Below are 24,322 nucleotides of genomic sequence, written 5' to 3'. Positions count from 1 at the left end.
TCCTGGTTGTGGCTCACTGCTCGATTTTCTCACCACAAATCTGTCCATGGAAGCTTGCTTTTCCCTTCTTCGCAAGCTGTCTCTGTAGTAAGGCATCACATTGTCATTGAAAAGATTAAGGCAATGGCCTACTACAGCTTTCTCTGGGTGAATCTTTTCAATAATTGTTTGAATCTCTTCCCACATCTGACACACCTTCCTAATTTCTGCAGAAGGGATATTCGCTACTGCCTCATCCTCCTTCACTGTAGAATCATCAGCTGCGTTGTCTAGCTGTTCCTGTTGAAGGGCTTGGAGTTCTTCGGTGGTCAGTTCTTCGTTGTGTTCTTCCACCAACTCCTCCACATCATCATCATCCAATTCCAAGCCTATTTGCCAGCCCAGAGTAACAATTTCATCAACAATAGGCGCATTATTTACAGGCTCAAACCCCTCAAAGTCTAGTTCTGTCACACATTCTGGCGACAATTTTCTCCAGCCAGAGATCAGGGTTCTTTGAGTCACTTCTTGCCAAGCTTTGTCAATGAGTTTTAAAGCACTACAAATGTTAAAATCGTGTTTCCAAAACTCTTTGAGGGTGAGGTTTGTGGCTTCAGTCATTTCAAAACATTTCCGGAAAAGTTCCCTTTCATAAAGTTTCTTAAAATTCGCTATGATTTTCTGGTCCATAGGCTGAATTGGAGGAGTGGTGTTAGGAGGAAGGAATTTAATTGTGAGGAATTTATTGTATCTGGGCAACAAATCATCTTCCAAGCCTGGAGGATGAGCAGGAGCATTATCGAGGAGAAGCACGGCTTTGAGTGTCAAATGTTTCTCCTGCAGATATTTTTCTATGGCAGGGCACACCACTTCATTCACCCACTCCGAAAAAGAAGCCTAGTCACCCATGCTTTTTTATTAGCCTTCCACATCACACACAAATGGGTTTTCTGCACTTTATACTGTTTGAAAACCCTTGGATTTTCAGAATGATACACTAGCAAGGGTTTAATTTTCAAATCACCACTCGCATTTGAACACAGCACAAGCGTAAACCTATCTTTCATAGGCTTGTGTCCGGGCAAGGATTTTTCCTCCTTGGTAATGTATGTCCTCTTAGGCAATCTTTTCCAAAACAGTCCTGTTTCGTCACAATTAAACACTTGTTGCGGTAGGTATCCCTCAGGCTCTGCAAATTCTAAATTCCTCAATAAATCGTCCAGCGGCTGGTTTGTCTGAGCTGGCTGCCTCCCCATGCCTCGCAACACTATGGATACCACTTCTCTTTCTAAATATTTCAAATCATCCCCTGCTTGCCTTAAACTCTTTCGTATCTGCATCACTCGTTGCAGAGGTTTTCTTTAGAAGGTCTTCGTGCAATACCCTGGCTTTCTCACAAATGATGGCCTCCGAAACACTATCACCCTTTAATTCCTTGTCGTGTATCCAAATTAATAAAAACTTTTCCACTTCAAATATTTGTGGTCTTTGTTTCATCATTGTTCTTACTCCTTTTGCCACTTTAGCGCTCATAATCTCATTTTTCTTCTTAAGTATAGTGCATATTGTTGATGTGGCTTTGTTATGCTGCCTACAAAGTTCAACAACACGTGTACCGTTCTCATGCTTCCGAATGATCTCTTGTTTCTCCTCTATTGTCATCCTCACATGGGCTTTCTTGCCTTGATCCTTACCACTGGCTTTCTTGGGACCCATGGTGAGATATATAATAACAAATTGTATAGTCAAATGACCAAAAATCCAACAAAACACTGAAAATCCAGGTGAAGAATTGATGTGGGATAGTCACTGGGCGCGAGACAATGGTAAACTGAGGGGCGGAGGGGCGACGATTGCTGTACCACCACGCGCTAGGTCGGCCTGAACGCGTATCAACAAACTCGCGTTCCGAGGTAACCCTCGCCTTCCGAGACACATTTTCTGAGGAAATCCTGCCCGTATTCCGAAAAACTCGTATACAGGGACACTCGTATTCCGAGGTACCATTGTACTAAAATGAAACACGTACATCAAAATTTAAGGTCACAACCGTGAAAAGAGTTTACACTTTTCAGTGTCGCCGCTTGATCGCCCAAAACGCCAGGAGCACAAGGGCAATGTTTTACGCTTGACCGCTGGGAGCGCTAAAGTGTTAAAACTAGTCCCATAATGATCGGGTAAAAATGGAATTTTAACAAATATTTTAATTTTCAATGCCAAATGCGTCCCCACCAGACATCCGCAGAGTTATTCGTGAACTTCAAATCCTTCCCCAGAGGACAAAAGTGTTAATAACTTTAGTTACACAAATATTTTTTGTGTATAATAGCAGTGAAATTTTCACCACTTGAGGAGTTCATGCAGATATGAAATATGAATATTACATTTATTCCTTTACTGTTTTGAATTTTGATAACTTTATTCTTTAATATTAGCAGAATGTGAATTGCTATAAATTTGTTAGTAACCAGTATCACCTTAACACTTTCGCGCTATCTGGACGCGCCGGCGCGTTCGGTTTCGTCTAACGCTAACGCATAGTGGACATAAAGTTATGTCAACTTTTAAAATATTTGTATAAAATTCAATTTTTATCCGATTTACTTTGGGTTTGTTTCAAACTGCGCGCCATGAGGCTCTCTTTCTCACCACTTGGCTTCATGGTACAATAAGTTCATGAAAGGTGTGGATAACTTCGATCAAATGGTATTTTGTCCCAAACGGGTTGCAGGTGGTGACTTTAGCCGTTTATACTGGTAATTCTTCCCCTATATCATGTATTATATGCATATGTCTGTTTAGGGAATTTTATTCCGATCAATATACAACCAAAAATAACTGTGTGCAACAAGTATAAACTTGACAAACATAACAAAAGTAAAAATATTTCGTGTGTGTTTGACGCTCACTGATATGTTCCAGCGTTGTTTTATATTTGTCGTTATTCTAACTTACGCTTTGTTGATATTTTTTACCTATGGGCACATAGAACATTCTATTGCGAACACATTGACATAAAAATGAATGACGTACAAAAAAAATTAATGTCATGAGAGTGAAATAAGTATAAACTTTCAAAGCGCCGTGCGTCGTCCCGTCACCGATACCGGAAAACAATTTCACCACTTCCCACACTCTTGCGGGCGGGCTGCATCATTATTCTACGCTTATATTCATATCACCGTGTTGGGAATTTCATTGCGAGTCTATTGATACCAAAATTAACGCTGTAGAACAAGTGTGGAGGTGATTACAATCCCAAGAGTAAAAACATTTTGTTGCTGATGGGCGCTCACGGCGAGTCATCTACGTAGTTATTTATTTGGTGCTGGTATCCCTATATGTTTCGTGACTTATTTTACTGATGTTCTTCTAGAGAATTTTATTGCGAACACGTTGGTACCAAAATGAAATACGTAGCATGAGAACTAAGGTCAGAAGAGTAAAAAGAGTATACACATTTTTGTTTTTACGCTTAAGCGATAAAAACGCAGCGCGCACATTCGGTTGGCTGAGTGACCTTTGCGGAGAGCGCGAAAGTGTTAACTACTGCACTGCGCAACGTGCCTTGAGGCGCTAGGTTGGTGGTGCGCAATGCGCCTTGAGGTGCTAGGTCGGTGGTGCACAGCGTGCCTTGGGGTGCTCGTAGGTATAGCATACAATTCAAAAGTGGTGCGTGGTGATGAGGGTATGAAATGGATGCCTGTGGCCTCCAGTGATCGGCCGCCATTTTGAAAAATAATACCAGCATGCCCCAGGGCCCGGGGGAGCCCCTGTTTCAAGGAAGCAACCATGTCTGACGCATCGTCTATGAGCGTGTCTATGACCGTGAACCTCCCGGTTCACGGTTAGCCACGGTCCTGCAAAACGACTCTCAGAGGAGGAAATACGGGACATATTGTATGATGGTAGACCGACTGATGACAATTTAGACAACAGTTCTGAAAAAGATCTCGCATGGGTCGGACTCGAGTAATGGGGACACCGAGGTGGAAGATGCCGCAAGTGTGTACTGTACACGCATCTCGCCCGGCCTCTCAAGCCACCCTGGGTCAACACCGCTAGTTACCATCACCATGTGTGTCACCTAATGTTAGTTTATTTGGTGATACTACATGTGATGAATCATTTCCTGGCTTTAGTGACATAGGCTTCGATACAAGCAGTGTTGATAACTTGAGTACAGGCGACTATGGTGTTATTAGGCGAGGTTTAGCTTTGGCAACATGCCAAGACAAGTGCCAGCATGTCACATGGCCTGAGGACAAAGATGACAGTGCGTCCTCGACATCAGGTGTTCGTGGAAGGCCTATGCTATGCAGTAGACTCATCTCCTCACAGCTCTAGCACAAGACGACGGAGCCGTGATGTTGGCGCCTGTGCTGGTGTTGGCCGTGGTGTTGGTGCCAAAACCAAAACCACTGGTGTACTTGTGTGGCAGAATTGTGAGAATTTTGTACCACATATTCCAACATTTGATGATACCGATGTTGGTGCGACACCCTTATTCCCCTATACTGTACTGGTGATGATATGGCTGAAATAGATTATTATATGGCATATTTTGATATGGAATTCAAGGCCCATCTCGTTGCAGAGACGAATGTGTACACTCACAGCCTCATTGACTGGCATTTTACCTTCTTCTCACATGACATGTTGGAAAGACACAACTAATAAGGAAATGTTTGTGTTTTTAACTTTGTGCATGATGATGAGGCATGCAGATAAACATGCAACCCAGGATTATTTGAGCAAAGACAGCCTTGTTCCAACCCCATTTTTCAACAGGTATATGTTACGTGATAGGTTCCAGCTGCTTTTCAGGTGCCTGCACTTTGAAAACAATGATAATGAAGACAGAACTGACAGACTGTGGAAGGTGCGGAAGGTATTTAGTGATATGAGAGGAAAGTTCCGTGACTATTTTGTATCATGACAGAATGTCGTGATTGATGAGTTGCTAGTCCTCTTCAAGGGACAACTGGCATCCAAGCAGTACATTCCAACAAAGCAGCACAGGTTTGGACTCAAGTTTTTCGTGCTATGCGACTGTGAAACTGGTATTGTCATGGACATGATACTGTATTCAGGTACTGACGTTGACATACCAGGTCAGGAGCCACACGGGTTCTCAGGGAGTGTCGTGAAAACATTCGTGGAACCATTGCTGAACAAGGGGCATATCCTGTATACTGACAACTACTACACCAGCCCCTTGTTGACCAGATTCCTCCTTGACCACAACACCGGCGTATGTGGCACTGTTAAGCCCCACAGGAGGGAATTGCCAGAGTTTGGTATTGCTACTGAAGTGGGTGAATGCCAGCTGCGAAAGTGTGATAGAATGTTATCAGTGCGCTGGAGGGACAGATGCGAGGTGAATATGTTGACAATTATTCACACAGGTGCCATGTTGGACAGTGGCAAAGTGAACTTTGTAACAAGGTTGCCAGTGTACAAACCTGATTGTGTCATTGACTACAATGTCAATTTGCGGCTAGTTGATAAATGTGACATGATGGTTGGTGGCGTCGAGTGCGTGCGGAAATCTGTGAAGTGGATGAAGAAATTCTTTTTCCACCTTGTTGATGTTGCAGTGCTGAACTCTTCAATGTGTATCTCATGAAATCTGGCAAGAGACCCCCAATACGTACATTCAGTGCTGCTCTAGTGTCACAAATTTTTGTGAAGTATAGGGTGGAGGGCTGTATTGCAACATGTGGGGTGTCAGCAACAATGCCTCTCACAGTTCCTGACAGACTCAAGAATAAAGAACACTTTGCTGTACACAAGCTTGGTTATATGCCAAGCACAGGCACACAGGACAAGGGTAAACGTGCCTGTATTGTTTGCAAGAACACGCAACGTTGGGAGTGCAAGCAAAGATCCATCTGTACCTAGTGTATTGAGTGCAAAGTTGCCCTATGCCCCGTTGACTGCTTCAGTGATTATCACACACTCGCGCAGTTCTAAGTGTGTTGATAGCGATGTATATAGTGTGTGATAGTGTCCAGTGTGTAAATAAGCTATAAATGTACATATTTGAACATGATATATAGAAAATATAACAAATGTTTGTTGACACATTTGTGATGCATGTAACACAGTGTCTTGAAACAGTACGGATGTTCTACAGTCTGAATAGCTTAAACGTGTTCATTATACATAGGATTAGACAGAAAAAAATATAAATGCATTTGTAATTGTGCAGAAAAAATGAAAAAAAAAATATTTGTGGCAACTCACACTTGTTGAATCTGGCGCGTGACTGCCTCCGGGAGTCTACGGCACGGGCGACCACCAACCTGTGATGTCTCACGACATATTCCAGACATCACTGCGGCCAAAGTAAGTACATCTGTGAAATTTTTTCAATATATATGTGATCAGGGAAGGGTATTTAACACTTTTGGAAGGTAGCCTCGTAGCCTGGTGGATAGCGCGCAGGACTCGTAATTCTGTGGCGCGGGTTCGATTCCTGCACGAGGCAGAAACAATGGGCAAAGTTTCTTTCACCCTGTGCCCCTGTTACCTAGCAGTAAAATAGGTACCTGGGTGTTAGTCAGCTGTCACAGGCTGCTTCCTGGGGGTGGAGGCCTGGTCGAGGACCGGGCCGCGGGACACTAAAGCCCCGAAATCATCTCAAGATAACCTCAAGATAAGGGCAAAATTTTTTTTGCAAAGAATTTATTTTTGGTGCACCCAGGGTTTGTAATATTTTAAGGCCGAGCAGTGCAGTGGTTAAGGAATATGTGCATGAAAACTTACTCCTCTGATGTTTTGATCCATATATCAGGTGTGTAGTGAATTTTGTTTGTATCACTTGATATGAATTATTGGAAGAAATGTATATAACCATAAATCCATCATTATATATCTGACTGCCATAATGGTAGGGTTGGTTCAGTACAGAACTCCCATGTATGAGAGACCTGCTTGATCAATTGTGCAATGCAGTCTTGCCATCCTGGTCTGGTTCCTGGAGGGATTGTTATCTTGGTCTCAGTCAAGTGTTACTCTCTAAGCTATGCTGTTCACTTCCCTTGCAGAATTTTGGGAGTGTAGAAGGTATGAACATAGATGAAGTTAAGGCCAAGGCAGCATCAGAAGGCCTCATGTGGACAGAATACAATCCTCCAGGAGCAGAGTCATTAGGTGATCTTCAGGCTAGAATGGTAAGCCTTCTTTAAGGTACAGTAATTCTTCTTTTGTCATGGTTGATTACTAGTAATACAGTCTTTTGTTATTTAGCAAAAGATGCTGGTTAGTAATTTTTTGGTGGGGAGGCCCTACGGCTCCCTGGAGCTATCGGGCTAATATGTGATGCATTAGACCGGGCATTAGTCTATGGAGTTCAGCCTCCCAGGGACCACGAGCCAGAACCTGGCCCCCTCAGAGAGGTGCAGGGAGCAATAGCCCTGGAAAATTTCCCTGTGGTTGGGGTTTTCCTTATCTGCCATCGACCGGGGTTAGGCAAAGGTTAGGCTTAGAAAGGTAGGCATAACAAAACAAATCCCACATGGTAAGAAAATTAAAACTAAAAACCAAAATAAGAGGCAGAACTCCCTCCAGTCCAAAGGAAACGAGCAAACGTCACATTCCACCGCTGCATCGTTCGTCCGCACAGCCCTCTTCGCGCCGGCTACCAAGCACTCCAGTTCGTTTGCTAATGTGGTCCAGGCGGATGTCTTTTCTGGCCTCAAATTCAAAGGCAGTATTTTGCCTTCGTGGTGACCTCTACTGTGTTATTGTGTGTGGTGGCCAGGTGTCTTCAAGAGTACTGGGGCTGCATGCGCTTAGGGACATCCTTCCCTAGGTGCCCTGTGAGTACTGCTCTTGCGTGTTTGGGGTTCTCTCCCTGGTGCATTCGGACACCATTTCCGATAGGGTTTTTGTTGCTTGGCATTTACCCCGCCCATGGGATCAGCTGGGGTTTCATGGCCCTTGTTTGGCCTTGGATAGGGAGTGGTATCGTGCTGGTTAGGGCATCAAGGTACAGGCATACCTCAGAATAAGAGTTTAATCCGTTTCCTGGAGACGCCTCGCCTTCCGAAAACTCGCATTCCGAAGTTAATTTCCCATAAGAAATAAAGGGAAATGAATTAATCCGTTCCTGACTACCCCAAAAACCCCACATCAAACTAAATTTTTATACCTAATTTACCTAATTCATCTAAATAAACCTACAAAACTGTGTTCCAGTTATTACTTACCTTGCTGTCGAGTGCTGTAGGCGTATGGAAGATGGTGAGGAGGGGGGAGGAGGAGAGGAGTTACTGTTTGGAAGGGAGTCCCCTTCCATAATCACATCACATAACCCCATGCCTTGTAACACTATGGATACCACTTCTCTTTCTAAATTTTTCAAAACCAGCCCCTGCTTGCCTTAAACTCTTTCTTATCTGCATCACTCGTTGCAGGGGTATTCTTTAGAAGGTCTTCGTGCAACACCCTGGCTTTCTCACAAATAATGGCCTCCGAAACACTATCACCCCTCAACTCCTTGTCGTGTATCCAAATTAATAACACTTTTCCACTTCTTCAAGTATTTGTGGTCTTTGTGCCGTTATGTTCTTACTCCTTTTGCCACTTTAGCACCCATAATCTTATTTTTCTTCTTAAGTATAGTGCATATTGTTGATGTGGCTTTGTTGTACTGCCTACAAAGTTCAACAACACGTGTACCGTTCTCATGCTTCCGAATGATCTCTTGTTTCTCCTCTATTGTCATCCTCACATGAGGCTTTCTGGCCTTTATCCTTACCACTGGCTTTCTTGGGACCCATGGTGAGATATATAATAACAAATTGTATAGACAAATCACCAAAAATCCAACAAAACACTGAAAATCCGCAAGAAGAATTGATGTGGGGGTAGTCACTGAGCGCGAGACAATAATAAACTGAGGGGCGGCGGGGCGGAGGGGCGACGAACGCGCTAGGTCGGCTGTACGCGTATCAACAAACTCGCGTCCAAACTCGCCTCCCGAAGTAACCATCGCCTTCCGAGACAAATTTTTGGAGTAAATACACCTCGCCTTCCGAAAACCTCGCATACAGGGACAATCGCATTCCGAGGTACCACTGTATTGTGCATCCTGCCTACCTATGCGGCGGCCCCGGTTCCTGTTTCCTCTGGGGATGATGTACTTCTGTGGGGGTTTTCTGTAGATTTTTTTTTGCCTGCTGAGAGTCTGCCCGGTGTTACTATGGTTCCACTTCTAATATTTTGGTGGCCCTCTACTCGGCCCCCAGTGATTGTACACATCGCAGGGGTTTCGGTGTTTTGATCTTTCCCTTTATTAGCTTTGAGTCTTGACCGGTTAGCAGCACCTTGCCTGGCTTCCCGTAGCAGTCAGCCTACGAGCCCTGGAAAACCCTGTTGGGGCTCTGTGGACCTATGGATGTGTCTTCCGAGTTCCAGCCTACCTCGTGCGGTTTGAAGGTTGCTGTGTGCCCTTGTCTCAGGGTGACAGTCATCTCTTTTGCCTCCGTCATGCTGCCTATTGGGTCGACGACACTTTTGACCCGTGAGTCGTGTTCTTTTGTCTTGTGAGTCGTGTTCTCTGCTTGTTCTCCAGTACTATTTTGATGACATTTCTGTTAGGGTACGGGCAGCATCTGCATGCATGCTAGGTTTAGATTGCTGCAATGCTCTAGGTTGGTTTCCCTCCCGGATACCCTGCGGCTGCCCCGCTTTGGTTATAGGGCCCCGGACCTGGGGGCGTTAGTCGCTTTGACGTTGTTTCATCCCGCACTTCCTGGTCCTTCTCATGTTGTTCACAACCTTCCCCCTTCCTCTGCTTCCGGCTCCCAAACATCTAAGGGTTTCGGAGACCCGAAACAAACTTTTTGTTTCTAACAAACGTGACCCAACATAAGCTTACCCTTCCATTTATCTTTCTTTCTCTTTCCTTTTCTTTCTCTCTTTTCTCTTTTTTCTGTTCATTGTTTTCTCTTACGTTCCCTTGCTATCCTCTTCTTATTCCTATTACAATCTCCTTCTCATTTGGTGGTTATAATAGGAGCTACCTCGTATGGGCCAATAGGCCCTCTGCAATTCTTATTCCTACTACTATCCCCTCTACTACACCTTACTTTGCTCCTCACCTCTCTCTTGCCGATTATTGCCTGCATCTACTTCCTCATCACCACCATTTGGTCACCACTTGGTCCGGGAGACATCTCCCGTCACGCAAGGTGCAGTTGCGCCTCCACAGATCTCCAGTATCATCTTTTGATACTGGTAATGGCTCGAAAGGGCCACCACTTACGGGCTATTCATGCCCGTGCCACCTCTTGGGTGGCTTAATCTTCATCAATCATTCCTCATCACAATCGACTTGAGAATGGTCTAGGACGGACCGAAACGTCGTCGTCCCTTCACCTTCTAGTGTGTGGTCTGGTCAACATACTTTAGCCACGTTATTGTGACTCATCGCCTGCATAAGGGTTTTGGAGTCAGTGCAGGGTTTAGTTGGTAATGAGACTCGGCACCTTTCGGGGCTGCCCCATTCGGGTTAGGGACGGAGGCATTTGAGCCAGTTCCTCCTACCGAGACTTCTAGGTCCCACCAGCAGGCCCCCTTCCTTTCAGCCTTTCCTCAGGCTTAGCGTCCCCACGGCCCGGTCCTTGACTTTTTGTTACACACCCCTTGGTGTGTAACCGCAGTGTAACAGCTGGGATTCGTCGTAGCAGCTGTCTAACTCCTGGGTACCTATTTACTGCTAGGTTTACAGGAACAGCAGGGTGAAAGAAACTGCCCATTTGTTTCTGTCTCCACCAGGGATTGAACCCGGAACCTCAGGATTACAAATCCGAAGCGCTGTCCACTCAGCCGTCAGGCCCCAGGTAGGATGTTGGCCTTGTGCTGCTGTACATGCAGGTTCCTTCCATTTCCTGGTTGATACCTGGTTGATGGGGTTCTGGGAGTTCTTCTACTCCCCAAGCCCGGCCCGAGGCCAGGCTTGACTTGTGAGTGTTTGGTCCACTAGGCTGTTGCTTGGAGCGGCCCGCAGGCCTACATACCCACCACAGCCCGGTTGGTCCGGCACTCCTTGGAGGAATAAATCGAATTTCCTCTTGAAGATGTCCACGGTTGTTCCGGCAATATTTCTTATGCTTGCTGGGAGGACGTTGAACAACCGCGGACCTCTGATGTTTTATACAGTGTTCTCTGATTGTGCCTATGGCACCTCTGCTCTTCACTGGTTCTATTCTTTATTTTCTACCATATCGTTCACTCCAGTATGTTGTTATTTTATTGTGTAGATTTGGTACTTGGCCCTCCAGTATCTTCCAGGTGTATATTATTTGATATCTCTCGTCTTTTTCTAGTGAGTACATTTGGAGGCCTTTGAGACGATCCCAATAATTTAGGTGCTTTATTGCGTCTATGCGTGCCGTATATGTTCTCTGTATTCCCTCTATTTCAGCAATCTCTCCTGCTCTGAAGGGGGAAGTGAGTACTGAGCAGTACTCAAGATGGGACAACACAAGTGACTTGATGAGTACAACCATTGTGATGGGATCCCTGGGTTTGAAAGTTCTCGTAATCCATCCTATCATTTTTCTGGCTGTCGCAATATTAGCTTGGTTATGCTCCTTAAACGTTAGGTCGTCAGACATTTTCGGCATCCTTGATGCCGGATGCATTTCGGCATCCTTGATTGCTGAGGATTTGTGAGCCTGTGGGCATTTGGCTTCGGTCTTGCGCTTCTTTTCCCTTCTCGAGATGTCTTTGGCCTGGCTTGAGGAGGATGTGGAGGCATTGAGTGCCTGGCCTTTGTCTGGTGTGCTGTCATTGATGGCTCAGGCATCAGCTGCAAAGCTGTTTGCTGTTTGCACCTATCCTGTTTGCACCAGGGGTTCGCCCTGTTGACGGGGCGATGGGGAGAGGCTTGCTCTATTTGCTGTCGCTTGGTCCCACAATTTGTGGGCATTTTTGATCGTGTCATCTGGCATGTGGTGGCGTTGGGGGTTCCTTCCCCTTCGGAGGGTTCAGGGCTGGCGGGGCGGGCCTCTTCCCTTGCGCTTTGTCAGGTCTTCTCAGAGTGGGTGCACTTGGGTGTAGTCATAATGACCCCGTCCCTCAGGTGGGTTTCCTGCCTGTTTCTAGTGCCGAAACGGGACTGTGTGGATCTGAGATTCATTCTAGACTTGTCCCGTCTGAACCCCTGGACTCATTGCCCCCCCCTTTCGGATGACCACTCAGTCTCAGGTCCAGCTTCTTTTGGAGCCCCTGTCCACAGAATGGATGGTAGATGCCAATTCCTTCTGTTGGCTCTGCCAGACATACGGACTCCCAAATGTGGTCCTCTTCGCGTCAGCATGGTCTTGGCGTCTCATGATCTATGTGGCATCCTTACCTGACTGCGAGGCTGTCATGGTGGACACATTTCAGCTGGACTGGTCGAGGTGGGGTTACCTGTACCTCTTTCCCCCGGTCCAGCTTTTTCTGTTTCGGGTTCTGGTTCAGTTGGAGTCCAAGGAAGAGTAGTCTTCATGGCCCCTTGTTGGCCGGCCCAGCATTGGTTCCAGGCACTGCTTGCTCAGTGTATGTGAAACCAAGGAATTTTCCACAGCTCTGCCTCTTCCAGCAGGTCGGACCGGTCCGGTACACGACTGGTTCAGTCTTCTCCTCCGCTTTTCATGTCGGGTCTTTTTGATGCGGCTTTATCACCATTTGTAGTGTAATCAGGTGGCTTCATTGATGGTGTCCCAACTGAGAGCTTCGTCTTGGCGACAGTATGAAGTTTCCTGGTCTTTCTGCCCTTTTCTCTCTCTTCGTTGGTTGTCTTCTATGTCTGATTGTGTTGTCTTGTCCTTTCTGTCTTGGCTTTTTCTGAACCATCCTTTGATGCTTAATACTGTCGCCTCGTATCGTGCGGTGCTGGCGCTCCAGCTTGCGTTCGGGGTGGGTGTCACTTCTACCCCGTTACATAAGCTTTCTCGTGTTTTGTTTCACCTCCGGCTTTCTCATGCATCGCCTGATCCCTCCTGGTCCTTGGACATGGTGCTCTCATACCTTTCTTCTCCTGGGTTTGTGGTTGCCCCTTCAGTTCAAGATTGTTTTTCCAAGGCTCTGTTTCTGTTGGCATTGGCCTGTGGGGAGTGGGGTCAGTGAGCTTCATGCTCTCCTCCAGCGCAAGGGTTTCTGCTCTTTCGGTCCTGGTGGTTGGTTTGTTCGTTTACATCTTTTTCCTTCTTTCCTGGCAAGGAAGGAGATATCATTGCCACATAGTGCTATAAATTCACCAGCTATTCTGTTGGGAATTATTGTTAATACAGTAGTCTTTGGACTTATAACATCATAAAAACATCTCATTTGAATTAATTTAATTATCAGTATCAAAATAGAGTAAATGTGACCCTTCTATCACTTAATGACATCTGGACAAGTAGAGCCAGGCGTCAGTGGTGTGGGAGGTCAGCCATTGTTAAAAGACCGAGTAGTTGGAGCAAATTTGGCTCCTATAATTCTCTCTTGGATGAAGTGTTATGGAGATCAAATTAGTGCTTATTCCATCATCAACATGCAGTCAACAACCACAAGTGAAGTGTCTTTCCGAAATCTTATCTTAAGTCATTATTGGCCAGTAATGTTATGTAGATAGGATTATTTCCGGTTAGAACACTAACGAACGACTCAACCCAGGTAATTAAGCCTTGTCCCTATCTAATAATATATAAATGTTTCATTTGATATAACTGTCATATATTAGGATTCGGGCTTACAGCTAGTGCCCTCTGACAGGAATAGAAGAGAAAGCAGTACAGTTGTTTGGTACATCAGTACAGGGATGGTGGATGCTAGCCTCACCCAGAGGATTATTTGGTGTCATCATTCGTGTTTTTACCTGGTGGACTAAGCTTACCATACAATAAGATAAGGCACCTCAATTTATTTACTAATATATGTAGTTTAATATTGTAGTTTTAGTGGCTGCATATATATAAATTTAACACTTTCGCGCTCTCCGCGAAGGTCAGTCAGCCAACCGTAAGTGCTCACTGCGTTTTGCCGCGTAAGCGTAAAAGCGTAAAACGTAAGCGTAAAAACAAAAATGTGTATACTCTTTTTACTCTTATGACCTTAGTTCTCGAGCTACGTATTTCATTTTGGTACCAACGTGTTCGCAATAAAATTCTCTAGAAGAACATCAGTAAAAAAAAGTCACAAAACGTATAGGGATACCAGCACCAAATAAATAACTACGAAGATGACTCGCTGTGAGCGCCCAACAGCAACAAAATGTTTTTACTCTTGGGATTGTTATCACCTCCACACTTGTCCTACAGCGTTAATTTTGGTATCAATGGACTCGCAATGAAATTCCCAACACGGTGATATGAATATAAGCGTAGAATAATGATGCGGCCCGCCCGCAAGAGTGTGGGAAGTGGTGAAATTGTTACCCGGTATCGGTGACGGGACGACGCACGGCGCTTTGAAAGTTTTTATACTTATTTCACTCTCATGACATTAATTTTCTATGTACGTCATTCATTTTTGTGTCAATGTGTTCGCAATAGAATGTTCTATGAGCCCATAGGTAAAAAATATCAACAAAGCGTAAGTTAGAATAGCGCCAAATATAAAACAACGCTGGAACATATCAGTGAGCGTCAAACACACACGAAATGTTTTTACTTTTGTTATGTTTGTCAAGTTTATACTTGTTGCACACAGTTATTTTTGGTTGTACATTGATCGGAATAAAATTCCCTAAACAGACATATGCATATAATACATGATATGGGGGAAGCATTACCAGTATAAACGGCTAAAGTCACCCACCTGCAACCCGTTTGGGACATAATACCATTTGATCGAAGTTATCCACACCTTTCATGAACTTATTGTACCATGCAGCCTAGTGGTGAGAAAGAGACCCTCATGGCGCGCAGTTTGAAACAAACCCAAAGTAAATCGGACAAATATTTTAAAAGAGGACATAACTTTATGTCCACTATGCGGTAGCGTTAGGCGAAACAGGACTCACCGGTGAGTCCTGATAGCGCGAAAGTTATAAACCCCCCTAATGTGTAAGAATCGAGTTGTGAGAATATTGCTGAAATACAGTCCACTAAACATCATACAAATTGCTATCGAAATATATATATTACCATAAATATAAATTCTATATAAATGCATATAAATCAAATAAATATAAATCTCACAAGTCGGTTCCCACAATGGTGTTTAACGAAGATAAGCTCCAGCTCATGCGCTACGGAAAAAAAAAATGAAAATATAAAAACGGAAACCACGTACAAAACTCAGTCAAATCATTACATAGAACGAAAAGGCAATGTAAAGGATTTGGGTGTACTCATGTTGGAAGACCAGTCAAATCATAACATAGAACGAAAGGCAATGTAAAGGATTTGGGTGTACTCATTGTCGGAAGACCTTACCTTTAAAGAACACAATAAAGTAGCCGTCACAACTGCAAGAAAAATGACAGGTTGGAAAAGAACTTTTTACACTAGAGATGCTATACCGATAATGATACTTTTCAAAACGCTAGTACTCTCTAGAGTGGAGTATTGCTGCACAATGACAGTCCCTTTCAAAGCTGGAGAAATTGCTGACCTGGAGAGCGTGCAGAGATCCTTTACTGCAAGAATCCTCTCGGTAAAACATCTAAACTACTGGGACCAACTAAAGAGCCTAAATCTGTATTCCCTTGAGCGCAGGCGGGAGAGATACATAATAATTTACATGTGGAAAATAGTAGAGGAGCTGGTCCCAAACCTGCACACAGAAATAACATCACATGAGACCAGAAGGCATGGCAGGATGTGCAGAATACCCCCGTTGAAAAGCAGAGGTGCAACAGGTACTCTGAACTATATCAATATCAGAGGCCCGAGACTCTTCAACATGCTTCCACTACACATAAGGGGCATAACTGGCTGACTCCTCGCAGTGTTCATGAGAGAGCTGGATAGGCACCTTCAAAGGATACCTTATTAACCAGGTTGGGATTCGTACGTCAGGCTGCGAGCAGCCGCGTCCAACAGCCTGGTTGACCAGTCCAGCAAGCAGGAGGCCTGGTTGATGACTGGGCCACAAGGATGCTAAGTCCTGGAAGCACCACAAGGTAACCTCAAGGTAAGGGTCCTGGATGCCTGTTATTTGGTTAGCATTCCTGCTCCTGGGCGTTCCTATGTTGCTTTGGGTTGCAAGTTGCAGCCAGTTGTCTCGAGTTCACGTTGAAGAGTGTGTGGCGGCCACCTCCCGGATAAGTCCCTCTTTTCCTTATCTTTGGTTATGTATCTCCAGGGAGCCGTAGGGGCTCTCCACAGAAAACCAGCTTTGAATGTAATGAAACACCATTTTTTGGGTGAGCCCCGGAGGCTCCCTGGCAACTCTCCCTCCCTCCGGTTGGTGGTTTTTCGCGTTGTTTGATGCTTAGCTTCCAAACTGGAGTGCTGGTAGCTGGTGCAGGGAGGTCCAGGGCTTCCCCCTCCCACTTTGGGGGAGGGGAGGGCTGCACGGACGAGTGACGCGACGGTGGAGTGTGACGTTTGCTTGTTTCCTTGGGATTGGAGGGCATTCTGCCTCTTTTCGGTTTTTAGTTGTAATTTTCTTACCATGTGGGATTTGTTTTGTTATGCCTACCTTTCTGGGTGCCTAACCTCAATCAATAGTAAATAAGGAAAACCCTCAACCACAGGGAGGTTTTCCAGGGCCATTGCTCCCTGTACCTCTCTGAAGAGGCCAGGTTCTGGCTCGTGGTCCCCGGTAGGCCATTAGTCCATAGACTAATGCCCCGGTCTAATGTCTCACATATTAGCCCGATAGCTTCAGGGAGCCTCAGGGCTCACCCAGAAAATGGCGTTTCATTGCATTCAATGCTGGTTTTTAATGGCTAGAGAAATCTGCTATGATCATTCTTCCATTTCCTGCTTTGATGAGGTGTGGAGACATCATCCAAGAGAAGATAATTGAACAGTATTTGAAACTTTGAAATACATGATGCTGAAAAATTATACTCGTCATTTGATTTTTGTAATTAAAATGTTATTGATGTGTGCGAGAGAAGATGGCTGAGAGTGAATTTTAAACAAAATACTGATATTAATTAGGAAAGGCTACTTTCACTTTATTTTGTCAATTTTACATGAGTACAGAATACTCAAATGTCTAATGTAATAATTGCATTGAGAAACTATTTTACAGGAGTTGAGTCAATCTGTGTATGACAAGAACAGGCAGAAAATATCAAGTGGTGTGGAAAATGGATGTGAAGATAAAGAAGATACTGAGATTACAGATAATATTCAGGTAAATAATAGTGTGTATACTAATTTCATTGTTATATTTTACCCTATTACTACCTTAGATGTTGAATATATTTTGCAAACATGTTGATACTAACCAATTGATGTACATTACCCATGAAATTCAGGTCTGTATTATATAATTTACCAGGTGTACTACAGGTATGAGATGTGTGTAATTTTCCCAGTGCCTATAAATTATCTAGTACCCTGGGTCACACAAGAATTCAGGGGTCCTTTTATGAAAGCAATTCCTTGTCTGGTCTAAGGCCCAAAAATATTGCTTTGGGTGAACATGATAAGCATCTTTCTGAGCAATTCAAGGGGCATCTAACACATTTGGTTGCCCCTTGAGGTAAAATCCACTGTGTCCTTTGGATAAGGACCATGGCAGTTGTGTAAGTAATGGGAACCACTGGAATCTTGCCAACTGTTTATAAATCGTCAGTAAAGGTGATGGCGGCTCACTGAAGAGAGGCTTAATCTTACTAAAAATGACCTACTGAGGTACATTCCACAAAAAATTAAAGCTGTGTAAGAGTTGTTTGTAATGAAATGTTGACTGACTGTCTTCCCTGAGGAATCCAGTACTGTTGTCTGATATGTGTGAGTGTGTCTAACACTCCTCCATGTTTGATGATTTGTTGATGTGTATGTAATACAATCAACCTTGTGATCCAATGATTCTTGGGTAAAAGCCATGGATGCACAGTATCTAGATTGATATCTGCGTGTTTAAGTCTCCCTCCACAATGCAGAATGTTGTGATTTTCTTGATCTATCCACAGACTGAGATTGTGTTTTAACTTATGCGTAAGATTTTCATAGTTATTCCCATAAGTTTCTCTCTGGGCTTGTCTTACCCAATAGATAAGTGCATCTGGAAAAGTGTATTTTATACCTCTTTTCCTGAGATAATGAAGGACGTTCTGTGTTACATTGATTAATTTGATGAGCGAGGAGTAACGAGTACAGTCCAAGACTGGTATTTGAGCTTGCTGCCTGGTGGTAGTTATGGTTTGTGTCATAATGATGTGTGACTCTTGTTCAGGCCAACTACCATTCACTAACCATCGAGGCCCATGAAACCAAATATCTGCCATTGCAAACTGTTTAAACATCATACCTCTGGGTAAGAGATCAGCTGGATTATCTTTTGTTGGTACATGCAACAATTGAAAGACTGCAGAAATTTCTTTAATTTCCGAGATGCGATTTCTTACATACGGAGTCAGACAGTTGTCATTTCATACCCATTGTAAGACAGCTTCATTGTCAGACCATATAATGACATCTTTGGTGGTTCATGGTAGACAAGACTTGTTTGATATGCACTGCTAAGCATGTGCCAGTTAGCAATGCAGTTAGTTCCATCTGAGGCAAAGTCCTCCTTTTTAATGGAGCGACTCTAGCCTTAGAGGTGATCAGATATGATTGATTAGAAGTCAATAAATAAGCACAAGCTCCAAATGCTTTGGCTGATGAGTCTGCAAATACATGTAGTGTTACCTCATGATTTTCCTCGACTGTGTGTCTCGGAAAGATTATCTGTTTGACTAAAGCTTGTTCTTGAGCCATTTCCATCCAAGCTTTTTGTAACTGGAGTGGTAGTGGATCATCCCAACCAACTTTTGTCTTCCAAGCTTCTTGCACCAATAAACGCCATATGATAGTTAAAGGATTTAGTAGACCAAGTGGGTCGAATACTTTGCTAACCTGTGAAAGCAAATCCCTTTTTTGTAGCAATGCAATGGTTTCTGGTACTGATTTGATTGATATTGTGTCTGAGATTAGGTCCCATTCCATACCTAAAACCTTTTGTGATTCTGGTACAAGATATTCAGGGTAATCTCTTGCTATTTGATTATTCAATGTTACATTATTAGAGGCCCATGATTGTAGTGTCATGTTGGCACCTTGTAGCTCCTTGTTGGCCTCTTGAAATATTTGTAACAGATCAGTAGTACTGTTAACTGTCCCATGAAAATTATCTGCGTATAGATTTTGACTGATTTCAGCCTTAGAGGGACTTGATGATTTTTGTAGATGAGTATCTAGAGTTGCTTGCAGCAAAAAATGGGCTAGACGTAGCACCGAAGAGTACAGAGTAGAATCTGTACGTCACAATAGGACTATTGAGATCTTCTGGGTTCTCTACCCATAGAAACTTAGTGAAGTCTCTATTTTCTTCCTGTAAGCCAACTCTTAGAAAGGCCTTGCTTATGTCAGCAGAGAATGCATATTTGTTAAGTCTAAACTTCAGCAGTATGTCATACAATTTCTGAGTTAGACTTGGACCTGTTTGCAAACAATCATTTAGACTGGTTCCTTGGGATCCAGATTTAGAGCTACAATTAAAAACTATCCGTTAAGGAGTTGTTTTTTATTCTCTCGTTACAGTCATGTAGGGTAAAAATTGGCCTGTTTGTTTATTGTCGTGTTTCACAACATCGATGAATTTATTCTGTAGGTGTTGAGCAATAATCTCATGGTAGAGTTGTAAATGCTTAGGCCTTTTCCTTAGCTTTGCTAATTGAGATTTAAATTGACTATAAGCCATATGATAGTTGGTAGGTAAGGTTTTATGGTTGATTTTCCATGGTAGCCTTACCCAGTACTGTCCATCATGGTACTGTACAGTTTCTAAGTGCTGATTATATGTACAGACATCATCAGGACTTGGTTGTTCAGGAATTATTCCTATTGCATCAAGTTCCCACAATTGATGCACGGATTCTAATCTGTCATCAATCTTGTGGGGGATATTAAGTGGTGACTGTTCTTTGCCTAGTCAAGCCACTATTACAGTTTCTGTATGGAGTGATTTATCAGGAGTTGAGGGTTCAAGATCTAGTACAGGTCCTGTTATCAATAAGCCTCCTGCTGATTTGAGTAAGTTCATACCCAAATTCCTCTGATCCCAAAATGAATCGGTGATAGTAGTCGGCTCCAATCAGGATTCCGATATCCTTTATGTAGTCAGAATGGATCAGAGGATCTGGTAATTGGATTCCTTTTTCTTTCAGGAATTTAGTAGTAGCTGCCAGACCAGTCACTTCTAGTTCAGTAGGAATTTTGTCAACTACTATGGCTTCAACTGTCTTTTGGGATGTACCTAGACAGACATTAAGTTGTACTACCTGATAGGTTTTAAGACCTGAATTGGTAAAAAAACCCTGATATGGATGTAGATAATTGCTTTGAAGATTTAAGTTGTAAATCTTCTGCTGTACTCATTACTCCTCGCTCATCAAATTAATCAATGTAACACAGAACGTGTTTCATTATCTCAGGAAAAGAGGTATAAAATACACTTTTCCAGATGCACTTATCTATTGGGTAAGACAAGCCCAGAGAGAAACTTATGGGAATAACTATGAAAATCTTACGCATAAGTTAAAACACAATCTCGGTCTGTGGATAGATCAAGAAAATCACAACATTCTGCATTGTGGAGGGAGACTTAAACACGCAGATATCAATCTAGATACTGTGCATCCATTGCTTTTACCCAAGAATCATTGGATCACAAGGTTGATTGTGTTGCAAACACATCAACAAATCATCAAACATGGAGGAGTGTTAGTCACACTCACACATATCAGACAACAGTACTGGATTCTGCAGGGAAGACAGTCAGTCAAATTAATCTTGAAAAATTGCATGATATGCCGAAGGTACGATGCAAGAACTCGCTCTTATCCAGGGCCACCACCGCTACCAAAGGAACGAGTGGTCCATCTACAACCTTTCAAAATGTCAGGAGTAGATTATACAGGAGCACTATATCTAACAGGGACTGCAGATAAGCAACCTATCAAGGCATACATCTGTCTGTTCACCTGTGCTACCACCAGGGCAGTACATCTAGAGGTAACACCCAATATGACTGTTCAATCATTTATCCAAGCTTTCCGCAGATTCGCAGCACGCCGATCATGCCCTAAGCTGATGATTTCAGACAATGGAGCAAACTTGGTAGCTGAAGAAGCATGTCTACGGGAAATCTGTGCCAATCCTGCAGTTACTTCCACACTGGAACAGCGTCATTGCAGATGGAAATTTATCCCTCCGAGAGCCCCGTGGCACGGAGGATTTTATGAACGGTTAATAGGAACTGTCAAAAGATCCTTGAGAAAATCTCTATACCATCAGAAAATCAATCTTCAAGAACTCCAGACAGTAATCACGGAAATAGAATCAAGGGTGAATAACCGGCCGTTGACATACTTGTCTGATGATCCTACTCAACATGAGCCATTAAGTCCTGCCCACCTAATGTATGGAAGACTTCTGACTCCAGTACCATTTCTAGTGGATGATGAGATCAGAGATCCCTCATATGTGGGTCAGAGCAAGTTGGTTCAGGGGTATAAGCATCTGTCCAGCATAATCCAAAAATGGAATGATGTATGGACAAAAGAATATCTTACATCTCTACAAGAACATTACTATGGGGCCAATGTCCCTTACAACAAATCTAATCTCCAACCTGGTGATATTGTCTTGGTAGACAGTGACGGCCCTAGGGCTGACTGGCCATTGGGTAAATTTGTCTCTGTCCATCCAGACAGCCAGGAGATTTTGAGAATAGTCAAAATCCTGTCTAAAGGAACAACTTCCCTGAAGACATTGTACAAACTCATCCACATGGAATCAGTGAGTCAGCTACAGTTAGATCCTGGGAGACCCCCAGAACCTCCAACTCCACATGACCCACAGACTCCTAACAGGCACACTCGTCCACAACTGACAGCCGCACAAAAGTTCAAGCAAAATTTGCATTTGTATTATCAATCCGATGGAGAGTAAATGAATACATATGGTTACTATTGTCCTTAGTATTGGACTCTGTGCCAGTTCTCTCCCTCTGAAAGATGTGGGAAATTTTAACCCACTATATTCATATTATTATCTAAGAAATGTATTATTTCTAAATCATATCAAAATCACTACAGATTCATTATACATTTGGATCCTACATGACAATGCCTATGATCACGTACGACCATAGGGCCCTTGGTTGCCTGTGATCATAAGCATTGTCATGTAGGATCCAGATGTATAATGAATCTGTAGTGATTCTGATATGATTTTGATATGATTTAGAAATAATACATTTGTTAGATAATAATATAGATACAGTGGGTTAAAATTTCCCACAGGTCTCGAGGCAAAGAAGAGACTGACGGCTGCGACAGTCTCCTCAACGCAACACAAAGCCGGAGAGGGCCCGGGACGTTCCCGAGATACCCGGCAACCAGGACCCTGTGCGACCTCCAAAACCCCAATGCCCAAATGTCAACTCAAGACATATTAACAAAGACAGCAGCATGAGCATGATACTACCTCAAATTATGGGCATGACGGTAGACCACAGACTGGCTAGACTTAATTACACCACAAACAGCCTGAGACACAAGAGCCCTGGAACAGGGAACCAGGGAAACCAGATCCACCCAGAACGTGTCCGTCACGGAACCAGTGATGATGGTAGCAATGTAAAGCTGCCACCGGATACAACAAATGATGTAACCCCCAGCCTAACCAACCAGCCTCCACAACCAACGGACCCCTCCGGAAGCCAGACGTCACATTCTTCGCCAGAAAAGCAGAAGGCTGCAAATGAACAAAACTACCCCCAGGACCAAATGAACAGAATTCCTGTCTCCGGAGAAGAGCATGAAGCTTCCCAACCCGACCCCCTGAGGCCAATGCCAACAAAAACAAGGCCTTCCCAAAGCAATCCCGAACCGAAGGGGTCACGACAAACTGAGCAGAAGAAAGAAACGAAAGAACCTGGTCCAATGACCAAGATGGCTCAGGTGGCTCATGAGCAGGTCAAAGGTGAAGAAATGCACGAGAGCTTGCGGAATGGAGCAGAAGTGACATCCATCTCGAACGCAAGCTGCAGTAGCTCTGCCAACAGCGCACAATAAGAAGTGATAGTATTCAGCATAAGATGCCGGGCCTGAAGAAGCCAAGAGAAAAAGGACAAGACAACCGTAACCTTCACAGACAAAACCCTATGAAGGAAAAGGAAATGAGGGAAAGACCGCCAAGAAACCTCATACTGTTGCTGAGCCAAAGACCACAGGTGGGACACCATCAAAGAAGCCACCTGATCGCCATACAAATGGCAATACACCTGCGTCAGAAAAACCAGACGCGGTGAGCAGAAAAGTAAGTTGAAACATAGCGGTATACCGGCCCGACCTGCTGAAAGAGGCGGAGCCATAGAAAAACTTCTGGGTTCAGACACCGAACAAGCAGCACCTGAAACCTAGGCTGGGCAGGCCACCATGAGGCCAGGAGAATCACCCTCCCCTGATAGGATTTGAGCTGAGCCAGAACCCAGAGCAAGATGGACCAAGGGAAAGAGGTACAGGAACCCTCACAGCGACTAGTCCAGCCGAAAAGCATCCACTGCGAGGGCCTCGCAATTGAGGAACGGCACCACGTACAGTAAAAAGACACTGAGACCACGCCAATGCGAAGAAGTCCACCTCCGGGCGCCCGTACGTCCGACGAAGCCAAAGGAAGGAAACAGTGTCGACCGTCCACTCCGTGGAATGAAGCACCACAAGGCCGTCTGCCAGGACATTGGACACTCCCTGAATGTGAATGGTGCAGAAAGCTAAACCCTGAGAACTCAGCAGAAGAGCTATCCAAAATGACCAGCCCCAAAGAGCCACGTACCGAAGGACCTCTTCCCCCCTCCCCCCGGTTGAGACAATGAACCCAGTAGGAGCAATCTGAATGGATCCTGAGCACCAAGCCCCGAGGCGGCTGAATCCGTCACAGCGCCTGCCACACTTGCCACAAACTCCCGCATAGTGCTGTCAGCCTGACGGTCAGGACAACCCCCAGTGTCCCTGGCCAGATTGGTGAGCACTGGTCACAAAGCCTCAACCGAGAGATGAGGCATCTGTGAAAACATTGAGCGAGGGAAGAGTAAGGCACCATAGCACAAAACTACAAAAACCTGAAGTGGAAGTCGAGACGCAGCAAGCTGACGCAAGGACACCGGGAAAAGAACCCAGCAATTG

At 44.2% G+C, this 24,322-nt stretch overlaps 1 protein-coding gene across 1 annotated transcript in view; it reads left to right on the top strand.

Annotated features, from left to right (window-relative positions):
• Window positions 1–24,322, top strand: part of LOC138367648 (fructose-2,6-bisphosphatase TIGAR-like) — a 51,593-nt gene that overhangs the window by 11,855 nt on the left and 15,416 nt on the right. The window contains 3 exon segments of the mRNA XM_069329379.1: window positions 7,032–7,160; window positions 7,162–7,173; window positions 17,173–17,277. Of these exon segments, the coding sequence (XP_069185480.1) occupies window positions 7,032–7,160; window positions 7,162–7,173; window positions 17,173–17,277 (246 nt within the window).

Source organism: Procambarus clarkii, chromosome 22, assembly GCF_040958095.1.
Source record: "Procambarus clarkii isolate CNS0578487 chromosome 22, FALCON_Pclarkii_2.0, whole genome shotgun sequence".
Taxonomy (NCBI): Eukaryota; Metazoa; Arthropoda; class Malacostraca; order Decapoda; family Cambaridae; genus Procambarus; species Procambarus clarkii.
This window is presented reverse-complemented; position numbering and strand designations above follow the sequence as displayed.